The sequence below is a fragment of the Coccinella septempunctata genome, chromosome 2, assembly GCF_907165205.1.
Source record: "Coccinella septempunctata chromosome 2, icCocSept1.1, whole genome shotgun sequence".
Taxonomy (NCBI): Eukaryota; Metazoa; Arthropoda; class Insecta; order Coleoptera; family Coccinellidae; genus Coccinella; species Coccinella septempunctata.
This window is the reverse complement of record NC_058190.1, coordinates 28,216,371-28,232,658: the sequence shown is the minus strand read 5'-3', so window position 1 is coordinate 28,232,658 and position 16,288 is coordinate 28,216,371. Positions and strand designations below refer to the sequence as shown.

Below are 16,288 nucleotides of genomic sequence, written 5' to 3'. Positions count from 1 at the left end.
ACGTTGTCAAGTCATTTTCACTTGAGTTTCAGAGATTGATGATGGATCTTAACTTTTTTTGGAAGCACGCTAGCTGTATTACGAAATGAGAAGTTAAGGTATAATTTATTACCTTACAAATTGGACTCCTTCATGAGAGACCTTTTCGAAACGTACTGCTAAACCAAATCATATATGGTGGATGCGCCGAAGTAGATTTTAATCTACAATATTGTAAATTAAACATATGTAGGTTGTTGCAAAGATTTCATATCTTTGAGTTGTTGTCTACCAAGAAAGAGTTTATTTTAAGTTATATAGTGTTACCTAGAGCAACAACTTTCCTGCAATATTATGAACAGCACAGCGATAATGATGAGAACATTTTTCCTTGAATGAAATATTTCATGCATCAGAACAACCGGATACTATTGACGATGGAATTTACGAAAATTGATTCATTATTTCTGAAAAATTATCGATAGCATTATCAATAATATCAATCAATGAAAAATGAGTTAGCCCGACGAATCCTGAAGAGAGAGAGAGTGAGAGTATATACAGTATATACAGGTTGTGCCAAAACTAGTGAACAAAGATTATAGAGTTAGGTTAGGCTGACTCTATAATCTTTGCCAGTGAATCAAACATCACACCACGATAGAGTAGATCAAATACAAAGATATTACATGTAATATCAATATCTTTGATCAAATACTATCGAATGACATGAATGGTATCATTACTATCATTCGATAATATTTGGTCTACTTCATCGTGGTGTGACGTTTGATTACCTAGTTTTGGGACAGCCTGTATAATCAATGTATACAGGGCGTAGATACTCTATCTACGATACAGGGTTAGAACCAAAGATTATAGACTATAGAGACTTTAATATTTGGTTAGAACTATTAAGAGGGGGACTCCGGGGATATCGAAAACCGTTAGAAATACAGGGTAGCTTAATATTTGCTTATATACATATATTTTTCGATTCCATAATTTGATGATAGCTTTGATGATAATATGAACCATTCTTTATATAAATAAAAGAACGAATTATCAGAATGCTCATTTATTAAAAAAGGAGTGAAAAACATAGGCAATTAAGGTTCAGAATTTAATATTCAAATTCAACGACACTACTTCTAGACGATCTTGATCTAGATGACGATAATTCTGAGAAAACTACATCTTTATTGCTTGCTTCGGCCAAAATACTGTGTGTCTTATCCATAATATTTCTTTCTTCCTTTCCATGTGTTGCCAAAGAGTAAGAGAGAGATAACTCTTCAATATCAAACAACTTCAAAGCCAAAAATGGAGCGTTCCTGACCACGTTTTCTTGCATCTGTGAAAAATTGAGAAATTATTTTGTATACAAAATAAATAAATATGATTATTTGTCAAGAAAACATACCTCTCTTTTCTGTTCGTCCAGAAGGGCAATTTTCTGATTTATTTTCATTGCATGTTCCATTCTTCGCAGCTTATCTTTTTCGTAGACATATTCATAATCCTTGAACTTTTCGGGATATACGATGTCACAATCGATTCTGAAAAGTATAATTTAGATGATCACAATACTATGCAGGGATAAGATACAGTAACTTTCGGAGAGATATATTATTTAACAAAGAAATTATTCCAAGTCACTGCAGAAAATTTTTCTTCCTTTTAACTATTCATAATTTTCGCTATTTGAAAATAAACTCTTACTTTTCTTTCAGTTCTTCAAAACTCTCTTTGCTTAGAAGCCAAGTACTAGGTATAAAAACATTATTTTGTTTTGGAGGAGGTTCAAGTTGATGCATTTTAAACGCTTCGGGTATCTTGTTATCTTGAAATATCAAAGATATATTGGCTAGGTAGTTGCAGCAGGATATCCATAAGTTTGTTCTTTCTAATATATATTCTTCACTGAAACATGCCATTGTGAAATGAAATAAATGTTGCACACATCAAAAATCTTGCTCAATCGAATTCATTGAAGCGTAATTAATAAGATATGTGGACCAACGAAGTCGCCATAACTCACTACTGTAACAATTTTTGAAGTAATTAATGGATGATATATTTAAATCAAAATGGTATAAGGTTATAATCAATAATAAAATAGTAATAATTAATATAATTAAAAGGAGTCTTTCATGTACTCTCTCATGTACACTTGGGCAAAATTAACATTTCGTTTTCCAAAATGCTGAAGAAATGTTGTTTTGTGGGCATATTTTTTCGAAGGCTAATGATATTGTATAAAAAAATATATATCCTCATACAATACAATGCTAATGAGAGTTCTTGTCCTTAGGAACATGCTCGAGAAATTTTCTCTGGACATTGAGTATTAATACTTAATGCCAAAGATTATAGAGTTGGTTAACTAACTAACTCTATAATCTTTGCTTTAGCCATTGTATTGGTCTTTCTTATGGAGGGTAGAGAGTCTCTCTACCCTCCATAGTCTTTATACAATGCTTTAGCTTTGCAGTACTTTGCCATCTCTTGACGCTAAAACGAAGCTGTCTCTGCCCGCTACGGTCATCTACTCTATCTGCTATCTGCCTTAACAATTCGTTTGCGTTGCGATCACAAGAGGGCGTCTAATCGTGCAACACAATATAACATTTCAATAAAAACATTTTACTCTTTTTATAGTGCACTTTGTCAAAAAGTTTTTGCTCTGTACTGTTTGACTATTCCACACTCTTGAGATGTTTCTTGGGTTTCTCTGAACGTGAATAGACTTCTGCCAATATCTTTCAGAAATTGATGGAAATAGTACTCATTAGAACACACGGTTTCGGCATAAGAACGTATTTGAATTTTACATCTTCACTCTGATCTCTCCTCAGGTGCGAATAAATCTTTCGCCTTTTACTAAAGATTTCCGTGGGGAGGGATAACTCAAATGAGTCTATAAAAAATTTTTGCAGGCTGACGTTCTCGTCGGCTGATTAGAAAATTAAATACAAAAACTAGCAATAGAAAGTCATAGATTGAGCATATGAATTATGAAATATTCTATTGTATTAGCAAAGAGGAACCTCTTTGGTATTAGCTCTCTCCGATATTAATCCGCGTATATTTCGCCTTCAACTTAATCTCATAGATATGATATGAGTGAAACGCTTCACTTCACTGACTTCACTAACTAAAGTTTTCAAACTCCACTCTCCACTCAAGAATTGTTAACTTCTGGGGCAAAGATTATAGAGCTAACTCTATAATCTTTGTTCTGGGGTAGTTGAATACCGCATCCAAGTTGATAATTTTTCCAAAGAAATCACATGCCAAATGCATAGGCTCTCTTCACTTTTATAACCTCCTTAAAGGCGGCCGTGTCAAATGTTATTAATTAAGAACAATTCTTCTTTCGGGAGATAATCGGATTTTCGATCATTTCTACATCTATTACATGATTTATATCTCTATACGTATTTGGGCATTGGGCAATGATTCAACAAGATCTATTGATAAATCACATATAAAAAAACTGATGATGTAATTAAAAATAAATTCGCTTTTCCAATGAACAATAGAATATCTGCGAAAATATTTTCTGTTGTAGTCATCATCAAAAATTTTTTCGGTACTACCTACCGATCAGAGGTTTCATCCAACAATTGCTATCGTAAGAGATAATGGGGAAAATCTATTTTTTCTCCAGATGGTGCTTTTGAATTTTGCAAGATCTTACAATAAATTGTTTTTTTTTTTAATCCAATTAGGTTTATGTGAGGTGAAAAATATTATACCTTTTGGAATTTTTATGATACTTTAAAGATGAACCGGATCGATATGTCTCTTTTGGGCCGAGGAACATACAATTAGTAGCCCACTCAACAATTTTTCCTTGTTCCCGTAAAGATGGAAAACTCAAACGGATCGTCTGATAGCACTTTTGATCCTCAACACTCCACAGTTTCACTATCTGAAAAATGTATGCACACAATGATTGCCATTATTTCCAAAAAGAGTTTTTTGGTCTTACCCCACATTTGTCACAACTGATGAATAGTTTGAGGGTTTCCAGCAGGATTATACTCTTAATTCCTGACTCATGCTCTTTAATAACACCAATAGCATTAGTTATAACCAAAGTATTCCATAATCTTATAGTCCCATCTGAGCTACCAGTGATCAGAATATTCAATTTTTTACTGAAGCACATTGTTGAAGCCCCCTTGAAATGAAATCCAAATACAGAACTATAATTTCTCCTTTGAAATTTTTGAAGCTGCTAAACTTCTGAAGAACTCGTAACTGTTTTAATACGTAGTTATTGAAAATCGAATTCCTCGATATACAAGCAATTAATGAGGTTGTTATATTAGCATCACAATAAAATTTTTGTATCTTTAGGCAAAGTATAGTATGTTTTGGTCAATTTGCTTCAATATTTGGACGCTAGGACCTCAAAGTTACGCCATTGCTCAAGGATATTGTGAAATGTTCCTTGATGAAATGTTTAACGTTGTTTATTCGGAGAAATCTTCGAAAGAGGTGTATATAGGGTGTTAAAAAAACAATTACGAAAGATTTCAGGACATGATACACTGGCCAAAAATAGAACTTGCTGGCTTGTTAAAACTTTACAATTCCACGTCTGTGTAATCTTTGAATAGTGAATAGATTTTTCAGTTTTGAATTTTGACCTAACCAAAAGAAAATACTGGAAGAAGTTTATTTACATGGCGTCAAATAAAAAAATACCTATTGAAGAATACCTCACTCTTAACTGAGTTGAAACCCTTGAAAGGGTGAATAGATTTTTCAGTTTTAAATATTTATCTACTCAAAACAAGATATGTATATAATTAAAAAAAAATAGTAATAAATATACCATAAATGATACAAAGTAGGTACCATTTTTTTAACCACTTGCGATATTCACTTGGGGAAACAGCTGCTTCCATAAATTATCAAATAACTTTTCAGGTATTAATGGGATTTGAAAAATAAAAATATTTTCCGTAAGGAAATTCAATTTTAAAAAATTTTTGTCTGTTGAATTCAATTCGTAGCTTGATAGTTATGGGAGAAATAATTTATTGAAACGAGAACTAACTTTTACAACGGTTATAACCATATTTTTTTTAATTCATTTAAGGAACACATACAAAAGACGAAGCAAAAGTTGTGTTCACAATTATAAAATAATCATTTTCAAACAAAGTGTTGCATCATAAGGATATAAAACAAACAACGAGAAAAACCATAGAAAGAAACAAAAAAAAAAGTATACTAGTGTGATGAAAAATAATTTTTGATAACCTTTTGAAAAATAATATATGTATCTAATATCATACAATAGATAGATAGATAATATAGATTTAACAGAAATATTAATTAAAGGGGTAATAGTCGAAAAAGTTTTACAGAACAAACTACATAGTTCCATTTTCGGCCTAGGAATCTCCTCCTGAAATTTAATTTTTTTATACCCTGTATATGATGAAAGTCACCAATTTTGGAATTCGAAATTTTCGAAATAATAGTTTAGTTATAGTCTATCATATAATTATATTTTTGAGTAGCCCCTGCTTAGAAAATCCCAAAGATGGCACCTGAAATGCAAATTTTTCTTAGAAATCAGAAAACAGAAAGAAATGAAACTGAGCAGACATTCGTTGAAAGTGAGAAGGCAATAAAAAAATGTTAGGCGTTTTTACACAGTAGGTACAGAGTGGGCAAAATTCGATGTCCACTGGTTGGATCTCGAGAACTATAAGAGCTGGAAGAAAACGGATGACATTTCCGAGCTCTTCTTCAGAAAAACAAAGAACGGTGAAAACCGCAGCCTCCTACGATCCTTCGTTTTTGAGTTATTAGCAGAATATGAGATTCTGACGATTCCGAAAAGTTCTCATAACGTTTTTGAGTTATTAGCGAAAAATTAGATTTTGATGATTTCGAAAAGTTCTCATAACTTTTTTGTCTTTGAAGTTGCAGATCTAAAACCTTCTACAAGCTTTTTTTTACGTAGAATCCACTGACGGGCTCAAAATAATTTTTCATTTCGAATCTTATATTGGATTTGTAATTTTTGAATTGGAGAAAAATCTCCAGTAGACAACGAATTTTGCCCACCCTATACACCTTACCATTTAGGTGTACTGCTACAAACAAACTTCTGATGACTATTTAATTAATCAGAAGCCCCTTGGGCCTTGAGTGAGTTTACCTTCGGCATTTCGTAAATCATTGTCGGGTTTTTATGATCTAAGAAAATTTTGATAATTGATGCTTTGGGATCTCTGCTACATGTTGTTAGTGTGTTATCCTCTGGACAGTAGATGATTTCCCTTATGATATCCTGGTGAATATTTCTAATCTGAGAAATCTTGACATACTCCTTCTCTTCGTTCAGTTTCTACTAGGAAGAAAGATCATCATATTATGATAACATTAGAACAAGAGCAAACGATGAGGAAACAGCAGGATATAGAGAGTGGGCCATTGAAAACAAAACAGTGACTCAGTAGGTCGGCAGAACCGAATTATACATATAAAAACGCTTGGATACTTCGTTTTTTGATTCCAGGAGGAAAACTTCTAAGATCTAATTCAAAACAGTATAGCTTCAACCTTCAACCCTTACCCCCTGTTTCACAAAACTTTGATTGCGCGATCAACGATTTTACACTCGATTTCGAAAACGAAATCACTGAAACCTTTTCATTTCTGAACATTATGAAAGAGTATCAATAGAGAATCATTGTAAGGCGATGTATAAGGATCATAATTTGATGCTAGAATCTTATTCTGAGTGCTCATCATGACTGAATCATCGATTCCCCTATCAAGCTTTGTGAAAAATTCTAGAACATTTTTGTCAGTAATTTTTATGCATTATGTGATACGCGTAACGGATCATAGACATTAATTACCATTTCAAAGATACCTACAATAGAGGAGAGTCGTTGTTTTTCAAATGAGAGAATATTTTTCAATGCAGCCTTTTGTCACAAACATGTTGAAAAGCGTCCCATTACCGGTAATGGTAATTGGAAACGGTAAATCCGTTTCAAAAATATCTAGTTTCATGGGCCTGGAACAAGTTATAAATATTGTCATTTATTTAGAGGCACAATTCTTTTTGTGTCTATTGTGTGAGTTTCTTCAATAAAGATAATATCATATAAAAAAGGGAAATTATCTCAAAGTTTTAATTTTATGAAAAAGACGCATAAATTGAGTCGAAACTTTGATAGAAACGCAACTTAGGACGAACACGACAGAGCAGTAAAGTAAATCGAATACGTATATGAAATTTATATATAAGGTGTCCCATGTCAAGAATGTCACTTTGATCAAATTAACTAGTCATTATACTTATGGCCGTATGCACCGTTTCATTAAACGAAGGTTAAGCTCCTAAACGACGACAACCATGAATCTGTATGAAAAAGAGACTTTTAAGGAATTAATCTCTTTTAATGTCCGGATATATTTAATATTATAATAACCCTATAATGTGACATAGTCCTTTGGATAAAATGGTTTCGTCATTTGCTGTTATGCTGGTTTCACGTGGACATTGTATTTTGAACTACAATTATTCAGATTTTACGAAATTGAAATATCCTTATTGTGCTATTTGCTGATTTTTCACCAATGATCGCTCGTTCTAAAGAGAAACTTAGAAACATATTTTGGAAATATAGAAGTAGAATGGTGTACAGAATAGATTGCAAACACTAGAAGCCATTAGAATACAATTAAATAAGATAAGTTTCCAGTAAACGATGTTAATTGAGATGAAGATTTATTCGAGCGGAAATTAATGACCTAATTTCTAGTCCAAGTGACATAATTCCTCAACAAAGAACGGCTGTGGTCTCTGACCTCTATTATCTTCAAAATTGGAGTATAAATTGCTGATTGATGAAATTTCAAAACAACTTTTCGGTGACTTATTCGTTTATTTTTTCACCTTGAATACAATAAAAATAACATCATTGCCGTTTGCACTAACGAATTGAAACCTTGAAAGTTTACACTTGAGGCTAACCAATTTCTTTGAATTCCATTGAAAGTAACAGTGTAGAAATTATGGAAATAAGTAGGTAAGCTTTATTCGTTGGTGCGAATAAAAGACATAAGAGTTACATTATCAATAATTCATGATTACTAGAAAGATTCGACTATTTTTTCTCTTCTCGTAACAACCAAAATATTTGGGAGACCTAACTTTCTCTCTACCATTGTAAAGAAGAATTGTGGATGTTTGTATGATTAAAGTACTATACTAATATAAGGGAAAGTCTTGAATTCCGTATCACCTTACTCAGATGCTCACAGGTGGAACTACTTAGAAGCAACTATTCTCTACCCTATCTATAATTTGAATTGATGTATCCAATGGTTGATGAAAATCCATAATTGAACTAGAAATTGAATCATACGATTCTCACTAGGATGAGTTATTCAACCACTATACAAGAGGAAAGAGATAATAGTCGGATGGAGTCAAATCTGGTGAATAAGGGGGGTGTTCTGGTAATTCAAAACCTAAATCACGAATTTTTTGCATGGCAACATGAGATTTGTGTGCAGGGGCGTTATCCTGCAAACACAAAACACCTTTGTAGCTTTCCGCGTCTTTTCTCTCTAATTTTTTCCCGTAGAGTGGTCAGTAATGTTGAATAGTAATCTCCGGTTATTGTTCTACCCTTACCAAAAAATCAATCATGATTACTCCATGGCCATCCCAAAAAACTGAAGCAAGAACTTATCCAGCAGATTTTTGGACAAGAAACTTCTTAGGTCTTGGAGAACCATAGATTGTTGCTTTGTTTCTGGATCGTAGAAATGTACCCAAGTGTAATCTATAGTAACAATTCGGTTTAAGAAGTCTACATCGTTTTCAAATCGAGCACATATCGAACGCGATGCTTCTACCCTTGCACGCTTTTGGTCAACATTCAAACATTTGGGGATCCATTTTGCAGCAATTTTTCTCATGTCCAAATTGACGTGAACTATATGATGAACGAGTTCGTATGAAATATTCAGTGCTTCAGATATCCGTTTTAGCCCAATTCGACGGTCTGATAAAATCATGTCATGAACTGCATCGATGTTTTCGGGGACTGACACAGGAACTGGCCTTCCCGATCGGTCCTTATCTTCAATGGAAAATTTACCTCTTTTGAAGCTTGCAGTCCAATTTTTCACGGTCTAATACGAACGACATTGATCACCAAGGGTATTAAGCATATTTTCGTAAATCTGCTTAATACAGGTACTTGATGGCTAGATACTCCAATTTTTCGATTTTCACAATTTCGATGGACATTTTCTTTCTTTTAATTTATTGCGTAACTCTGGTTTACTTTTTCGTCCTCAAACTTCACACTGACACTTTTAATGAGTTATTGTTCGTTGTTATGGTAACGCAATATTTTTTTATGCATGGAACTGGTCTAGGCTAACTAGATATCAATACATCCTCGTAGCAGTAGGTATAACTTTAACCATTTGCATGCTATTTCGTTGCGAAACTGCGAAACACATATAGGCTCGATTGCTCAGTTCAGGATTAAGCCGAGATTTAAGTTGATTCTAGATTAACCTGACAGAATTGAACGGAAATGTCAAAATTAATCTAGGATTAACTCAAATCCCGAACTGAGCAACTAGACTTTAGTGGTTAAATAATTCACCTAGTGAGGATCACATAATTCAGTTTCTAGCTTTATTCCCTATTTAGATAGAGAATCACTAGTAAGCCCAACGATCTATTTTTCGGTGGATCCATCTCTTACCACCAAATCAATAAAAAAAAACGTCATAAGCGAAAATAAGATCAATCAATCAAATCGACCCGATTTATACACTGTAGTGATGTTTACCCATCCAGCCGTCCAGTTTCAAGAACGACTATTCCACCACGCTCAATACCGTATGTTTGATATCAATGCTGCAGGCTGTTAATTTTTTCCCTTATTTAGAATAGAGTGCTGAAGCGAATTATAAGCTACATGCAAGAAGAGATGCAGTGACTTCTTACCAAGGATTATAAAAAATTATGGTTTATAATCTAGAATTTCATACGTTTTTTTTTCTATTCAGAATATTTTACGGATCTATCAGTTCAAAATAGACGGTCAGAAAAATTGATCGATAGAGTAAATAGAGGAATGAATAAATATCCTACTCCCTAGAGTCCCAGCTTCAACGATTAAAATGAACCACCACTATTCTGTATACGATGGAGAGCATGTTCCTCATATTTTTTCGAATGTGTAAAACGGCTGGCCAATAAAATTGATGAGAAATGTATCAGATTTACTCAGAAAAATTCATATTTCTTTCTGACATTCTACGATCGAGAGTATGTTCCTCTTTTTTTTTGAAAATTTAAAATGGACAAGAAAATTTATTTCCCCATGCACCCATTCCATCAATTTTCTTGGATGACCATTTTAAATTTTGGAAAAAAAAAACATGCGCTCCATCGTAAAAAAATATCGGTTCATTTTCTTCGTTGGAGGAGGTTTTTCTGAGTACATTCTAATGCATTCCTTTATCCACCAATTTTCTTGGTCGGCCATTTCGAACTTGAAAAATGAGGAATATGCGCACATACCGAAAAATTATCAGTAATCGAAATTCACACGTACATATATACAAAGTGAACGAAGTGTACAGAAATCTTCTAAAAGAATTCGAAAGTTGGAAAGTTTTTTGACAAAGGGAGTTTACTTGTTTCGTTGAATCCGATTATTACATATTACTATTGAGTTGAGTATTCAGTTTTGGGTTTAGTTTTGAGAAAAAGATTTATGTTGGGAAGAACAAATTCTCATCGGACTCATCCCTTTCTGAATAAAAATTAAGGGGTTTGAAGATTTTCGAAAAAATGTATTGTATTATTTTGGGTTCCCATGTTCAAGTGCACAAAAAAAGATAGTGTTTCATTGTATTATTTACAGGTGACGTTCAATTAGATTTCTTTATTATGCCTAAAGTGAAGTGATATTTTTCCCGATTGAGTATTAAACTGAATTTTTTCGAATTAAAGAACAATTCAACATAGAAAGAACTCTTACCTCCCAATAGTGAAGGCTCAGTTTATCATTATGCTTCTTTCTGAAGAGAGGTTCCTTCTTATGAACAAACGAGAAAACCAACACACTTCCACTGTCATCACCAATGAAAAGATGGCGATCTGATTTATGGGTTCCAGATTTGTACGTTATGCACTGCAATATCAAAGCAGCTGAAAATCTTACCCAAATTTCAATACACAGAGTGAGTAAAAAGTAAAGCAAAAAGCCCACATTGTAGAATAATGCTCGAATAGGACAATTTATTTTTCAAATTACATTAGGTACATATAAAGGGTGTTTCAAATTACGCGGTTTTTTTAAAAAATAAATAAAACACATAATTTGCAATCGTTTTCAAAAACTTTTTATTGGTAATTGAAGTATCAGTTATGACATTTATGTACGAAAAATAATATCTGCTAAATGACCTCTTCTTGCAGCTCTACAGACGTCTACTCTATTGTTTAAATTTTCAATGAAATTTTGACATAATTAAGGCTCTAACTCACTGATGACACGAATAATTTCATTCTTTAGTTCAGGAATCGATTGTGGATTATTCTTATAGACCTGGCTTCTCAAATAACCCCCAAAGAAAATAGTACAATGGTGTCAAATCACATGATCTTTGTGGCCAATTGACATCAGCGTTTCTGGAGATTATTGGTCCAGGAAATTATTGTTTCCATAAATCAATTGTGTCATTTGCAAAGAGGGGTGTAGCGCCATCCTGTTGAAACCAAATGTCCTCTTTATCAATATTAATTAATTCAGGCCACAAAAATTCGATTATCACCGAACCGGTCTCTTGAAATTTTTCAATAATTCAACCAACAGTGCTTTCAGATAGACGATTATGTAAACCATAAAATTCACCTAAATTTCTGAAAACACCTCTAACAGAACGCTGATTTTCATGAAATATAATTTTACAATTTGAACGCGTTGTTGTTGTATCGTGTACGAAGCCATTTTCATAAATGTCGTTCATCATACTTTTTAAATGTCAAAATACCCAGACGATTTCGGTGCGCCATCTATATTTTATTTATTAAAAAAAAAACCGCGCAATTTGAAACACCCTTTATAATTGAGAAGTTTGTCATGCTGCATCCATTACCTTTGCGATAATATAATAACTAAATAATGAAGAATGAGTCAAGAATGACTTAAAACCATGCACACCATGCAAACAATGTAAAACATTAAAGAAAAAATTTTTATTTTAATGTAAAATTCAAGCCACGTTCATTTGCGTCGATCAAGAATTTAATTGCATTGGATTTTGGTGAATTATTCGAAATGTTTAATGAAGACAAACTAAAAATAATTCGGAATGAATTTCAAAAAAATTGTGCGTTCGCCGCGTCCAGTCTTTTTTCATTGAACTACTGGAGCTAAATTGATGAAACCTGTCTTTCTTAATGATTGATTGATCATGCAACTATTAGTGCTTCGTCCCCCAAATTTCAAATCTCAAACTCAAATGGTTGATGAAAGCCAATAGGTAGAAGAATGCGATTATTCCTGGCATAGAATATTCCTCAACCTTTTTGTTTCATGCTTCCAGTAAATATGTTTTGCTATGAAAATGAGGGGTTATCATAATTTGAAAAAATTTATAGTATCTATTAATTAGTTCAACAATGTGGTAAAAGAGCAATTTGTAATTAATTGCTGAAATTGTCACTTTATCAATTCAGAGTCCTTCAACAAGCGTGCCTCAGTGCCTCGGACCATATCCTCATCAAAGATGGTAATAAACAGTTAATTTTCTTATTTATTACCTAGCGGTATGAGCTCTACAAAGTAACACGGTCACAGTGGTTCAGGTTTGCCTGTACGGATCTCAACTTTGCTTTTTCCTTTAGCAACCTATATTTTTTATGCATTATTCAGTTTCTATATGAAAAATAAATATGATACATATTTTATATCTGACATTTTTCGAGATTTTCAACATGATATTTTCATCCAATATTTGTGAGCCATATTATCTGGAATAATGTCCTACTGAAATTGATTTTCGGTCTCATATTGTTAGAAAGTGACTCTATCCAATGTCATCAAAAATGGACCCGTGGACAAAATAGATTGATACACATTGTAAAAAACAAATTATAATGGTCCGTATTTTTCCAATGTTCTCAATCAGAAAGAAGCCAACTTGCATATAGGGATATAAACTCACTTTTGGAATGTTCGGCACGGATAAAACTAAAAATACTGGCGTATGCTTCAAACCAGCGACATCATAAATCACAACACTTCTAGCTGTGTTAATCACCACTATTTTCTTAAGATCTGGAAGATATACTGCATCAGTTATCCACCGATTCCTTCGTCTTCTATCCTTTTCTGTCTTGTTGATATCCTCCCTGGTCATAATAACATGATAAGTTTCCAGTTTTAGGAAATTAGAATCGTAAATTCCTGTTTTTCCGTGTTTAGAATAAACCGTGTAGTAAAAATGTGTTGACGTTTCTATAATCAATACTTTCGCGATGGTGTCCCTCTGAAATTGAAATTGTGTCCCTTTTATTGAATGAAGGAGAAGAGAAATAACGTGGATTGAATGATTCATTCAATAACCAAAGTCATTCGAAACACCTTATTCTCGTAAACCATATTCAGAGAAATGTAAGGCACATTAAAGGGTTAAAAGTAGAGCTGAGAGAATTGAGAAGTTTTTTCGTGATGTAACTCTTACGTCCAGTTTTATAATCAAATTTAAAGATTTTAAAGTAACTTAAAGCTTGAAGCTCCCTCTGGTCTCATCTCAAGTAGGTTTAAAGGAAACTTTAAAATTAAAGGGAAGGGACTTTAAGTTTGATTATGAAACTGGCCCTTAGTTTTAGGTAACTTTGGAGTTTATGCAATTGAGTTTCTGAAAATTTTTTCGGAAAGTAACAACAGGTTATTATCGGTTCAAAAGGCCCAAATCTTTTTCAGAGAAGGCAAAAAATCGAATGTATGGTTGAAAGGTTGAATCTTAAAAATTTGTTCACAGTATACTGACTACCACTAATAGATCCTCAGTATTATTACTGCATTTAATTATTATCCACATAAATTATCTGGAATACAAATATGAAATGGCCGTAAAACTGACATTTTCACCGCTTAAGCTGACCTTTAGGCCCGGCGCAAATAGAAACGCAGGTTAGTGAGGTGACGCAGAGTGAGTTTTTGTAAAAGATAGAAAAGACCAAGACTGCGCAAATAAAGCGTGACAGTGACTTGTCAGATAGTACGTGCAGCACAGGAAAAGCTGCGTCACCTCACCAACCTGCGTTTCTATTTGCGCCGGGCCGCGTGCGGAAAAGGCACTTTCCTGATGAGTTAGGAACAATATTTTTCCTTCTAGCGTAAATGAAACACTTTACGGCAGAGATGTTGTATCTGCTTAACGGAGAGTCTTGAAACTGACGTTATAAGAAATTATACAGTGCGCGTCAAAATTATGGAACAAATTCATTTACTCAGAAGAAAAATATTTGGCATAAAAATCCTGAAACAGATCAATTTTCAATTTTTGTTTCAGTTTTACCAAATTTTTATGTATTTTTGAAGAATTTTTGTTGCACCCTGTGCCCACAACTCTATAAATTTTTTGAATAGAGAAAGTGGGTCATGTGGTACTTTTTTTACAAGGTCTTTATATCTTCTTTACAAACGTGCAGAAATTTTCAAGAAACATTTTTTTTTCGAATAAAATTAATTAGTTCAAAGAGGTTTTCAGTATGAACACTTTGTCATGGCTCATTTACTTTGAGACTATGGTACCTGATGAAATTTGTCACCGAATGGAAGTCGACCCTTACAGTTTTGTTGTACGAAAAAAAAATAAAGCACCCCCACTTTATTGTAGATAACTTTCGGAAATTGAAATCGTAAAATTTCCGATAAATATAAATTAATGGCAATATACAGCATGTGCCTGAATTTTAAGGAAAAAAAAGTCTCATAAACATGGGACCGTAATTCGTATTAAGGATGATTCATGCTAGACCGTGTCGGAGCCGGGCCGGGACCGACTCCGGGCCGTTGCAACCGGGTCGCCACTCTGAAAACACGGGTGTAGCGTGGATGGGTCAATTGAAATTGCTCATATAATTCTTTTACCGTGTCCCGTCCGGGTCCCGGTTCGGACCCGACACGGTCTAGCATGAATCAGCCTTTTGAGATATAGACTGTAAAAGTTAGAATTTTTTTTGAGTTTTTCTCTTATCTTATAGAATCTATACTTCATAAGATATCTAACTGAATTTTGGCATAAATATTATAATTGATAGTTCACACTATGTAACATACCAATATCGTTAGCAATTCTACAGGGTGATATTTTTTCTGGAACACTGTCCCCTGTTTCCCTTCAGCCCTTTTTTTTTTTGGCGAGCCACTGTTTATTTTAAATAAAATGTAATAAGAATGCTATTGATTTTGAGAAATAAACTTTGAACGATTCTCTTGAAATCCTCTGAAAACTCCAAATTTTCATAAAAATGTAGTTAGTAAGCTGTGGTGAATAAATTCATCAATAGTTTTGGAACATCAAATTAAACTTGGTATTTCTAATAACGAATGTGTTTTCACAACTTGTTTTGATATCGATCCAAAAATTCAAACTTTAACACCGTGTATTTCGAGAACGAAATATTTTTTCAATTACTCAAGGAATTTCCCCTCTTCGTTTGTACTTCCAATGAAGGAACAGCCTGTATATTAGCAGTTCTTTTATCTTTCTGCTTATACCAGGAATTTTCTTGGAAACATTTCACATCACTCTGCTCACCTTGGTCAGATCATTCTTGGCGATTCCCAAGAATTCCAATTTCACTCGATCATAACAGCTTGAAGGAAAGGCACTTATCAAAGCATTTAAGGTTACATTCCATGTCAAACGACCATCTATTGCGTAGAGGTCGAAAAATTCCGAACATAACTTATCGCTTTTATCTGAAACTGAAAATTAATGGCAATATGTAAAAATCTACAATTTTTTTATTGAATTTTTTGAATACCCAGAACTTTCATCATAATTTCGTGAAATTCATTCTTTTCCATGCCTTCGTTGTATTTTCCACTTTTGAATGAGCTTTCTAGATTAATTATCTGATCACTGGATAGAATGTGAACTAGTTTTTCAGCAGGCGATTGGTGATCACCAGACCTGGAAAAAAATAAGTAGATGATATTTATTTCTTTTGGAAAATATGAGATACTCACTGATTTGCGAGTTCACA

The 16,288-nt window shown here is 33.4% G+C and overlaps 1 protein-coding gene and 1 non-coding gene across 2 annotated transcripts; one reads left to right on the top strand and one right to left on the bottom strand.

Annotated features, from left to right (window-relative positions):
• Positions 1-1,041: 1,041 nt before the first annotated feature.
• On the bottom strand, positions 1,042-16,124 carry LOC123307690. Its single transcript, XM_044890094.1, has 10 exons — positions 16,067-16,124; positions 15,838-16,007; positions 13,234-13,557; positions 11,043-11,195; positions 6,170-6,358; positions 3,977-4,168; positions 3,741-3,916; positions 1,702-1,902; positions 1,403-1,538; positions 1,042-1,333 (listed from the first exon to the last, which is right to left on the bottom strand). Exons 1-10 carry the CDS (start codon positions 16,107-16,109, stop codon positions 1,103-1,105), a joined length of 1,815 nt encoding a protein of 604 aa, XP_044746029.1. The 5' UTR covers positions 16,110-16,124; the 3' UTR covers positions 1,042-1,102.
• On the top strand, positions 2,818-2,937 carry LOC123308840. Its single transcript, XR_006537185.1, has one exon. It is a non-coding gene; the product is annotated as a U5 spliceosomal RNA (small nuclear RNA).
• Positions 16,125-16,288: the final 164 nt, after the last annotated feature.

Bases quoted from the DNA above. Each gene is read 5' to 3' on its own strand.
- LOC123307690 (XM_044890094.1), bottom strand. From the start codon at position 16,109: ATGGAAAAGAATGAATTTCACGAAATTATGATGAAAGTTCTGG. The intron at 16,008-16,066 runs GTATTCAAAAAA...ATTAATTTTCAG, and splicing joins AATTATGATGAAAGTTCTGG to TTTCAGATAAAAGCGATAAG. The intron at 3,917-3,976 runs GTAAGACCAAAA...TACATTTTTCAG, and splicing joins TCAGTTGTGACAAATGTGGG to ATAGTGAAACTGTGGAGTGT.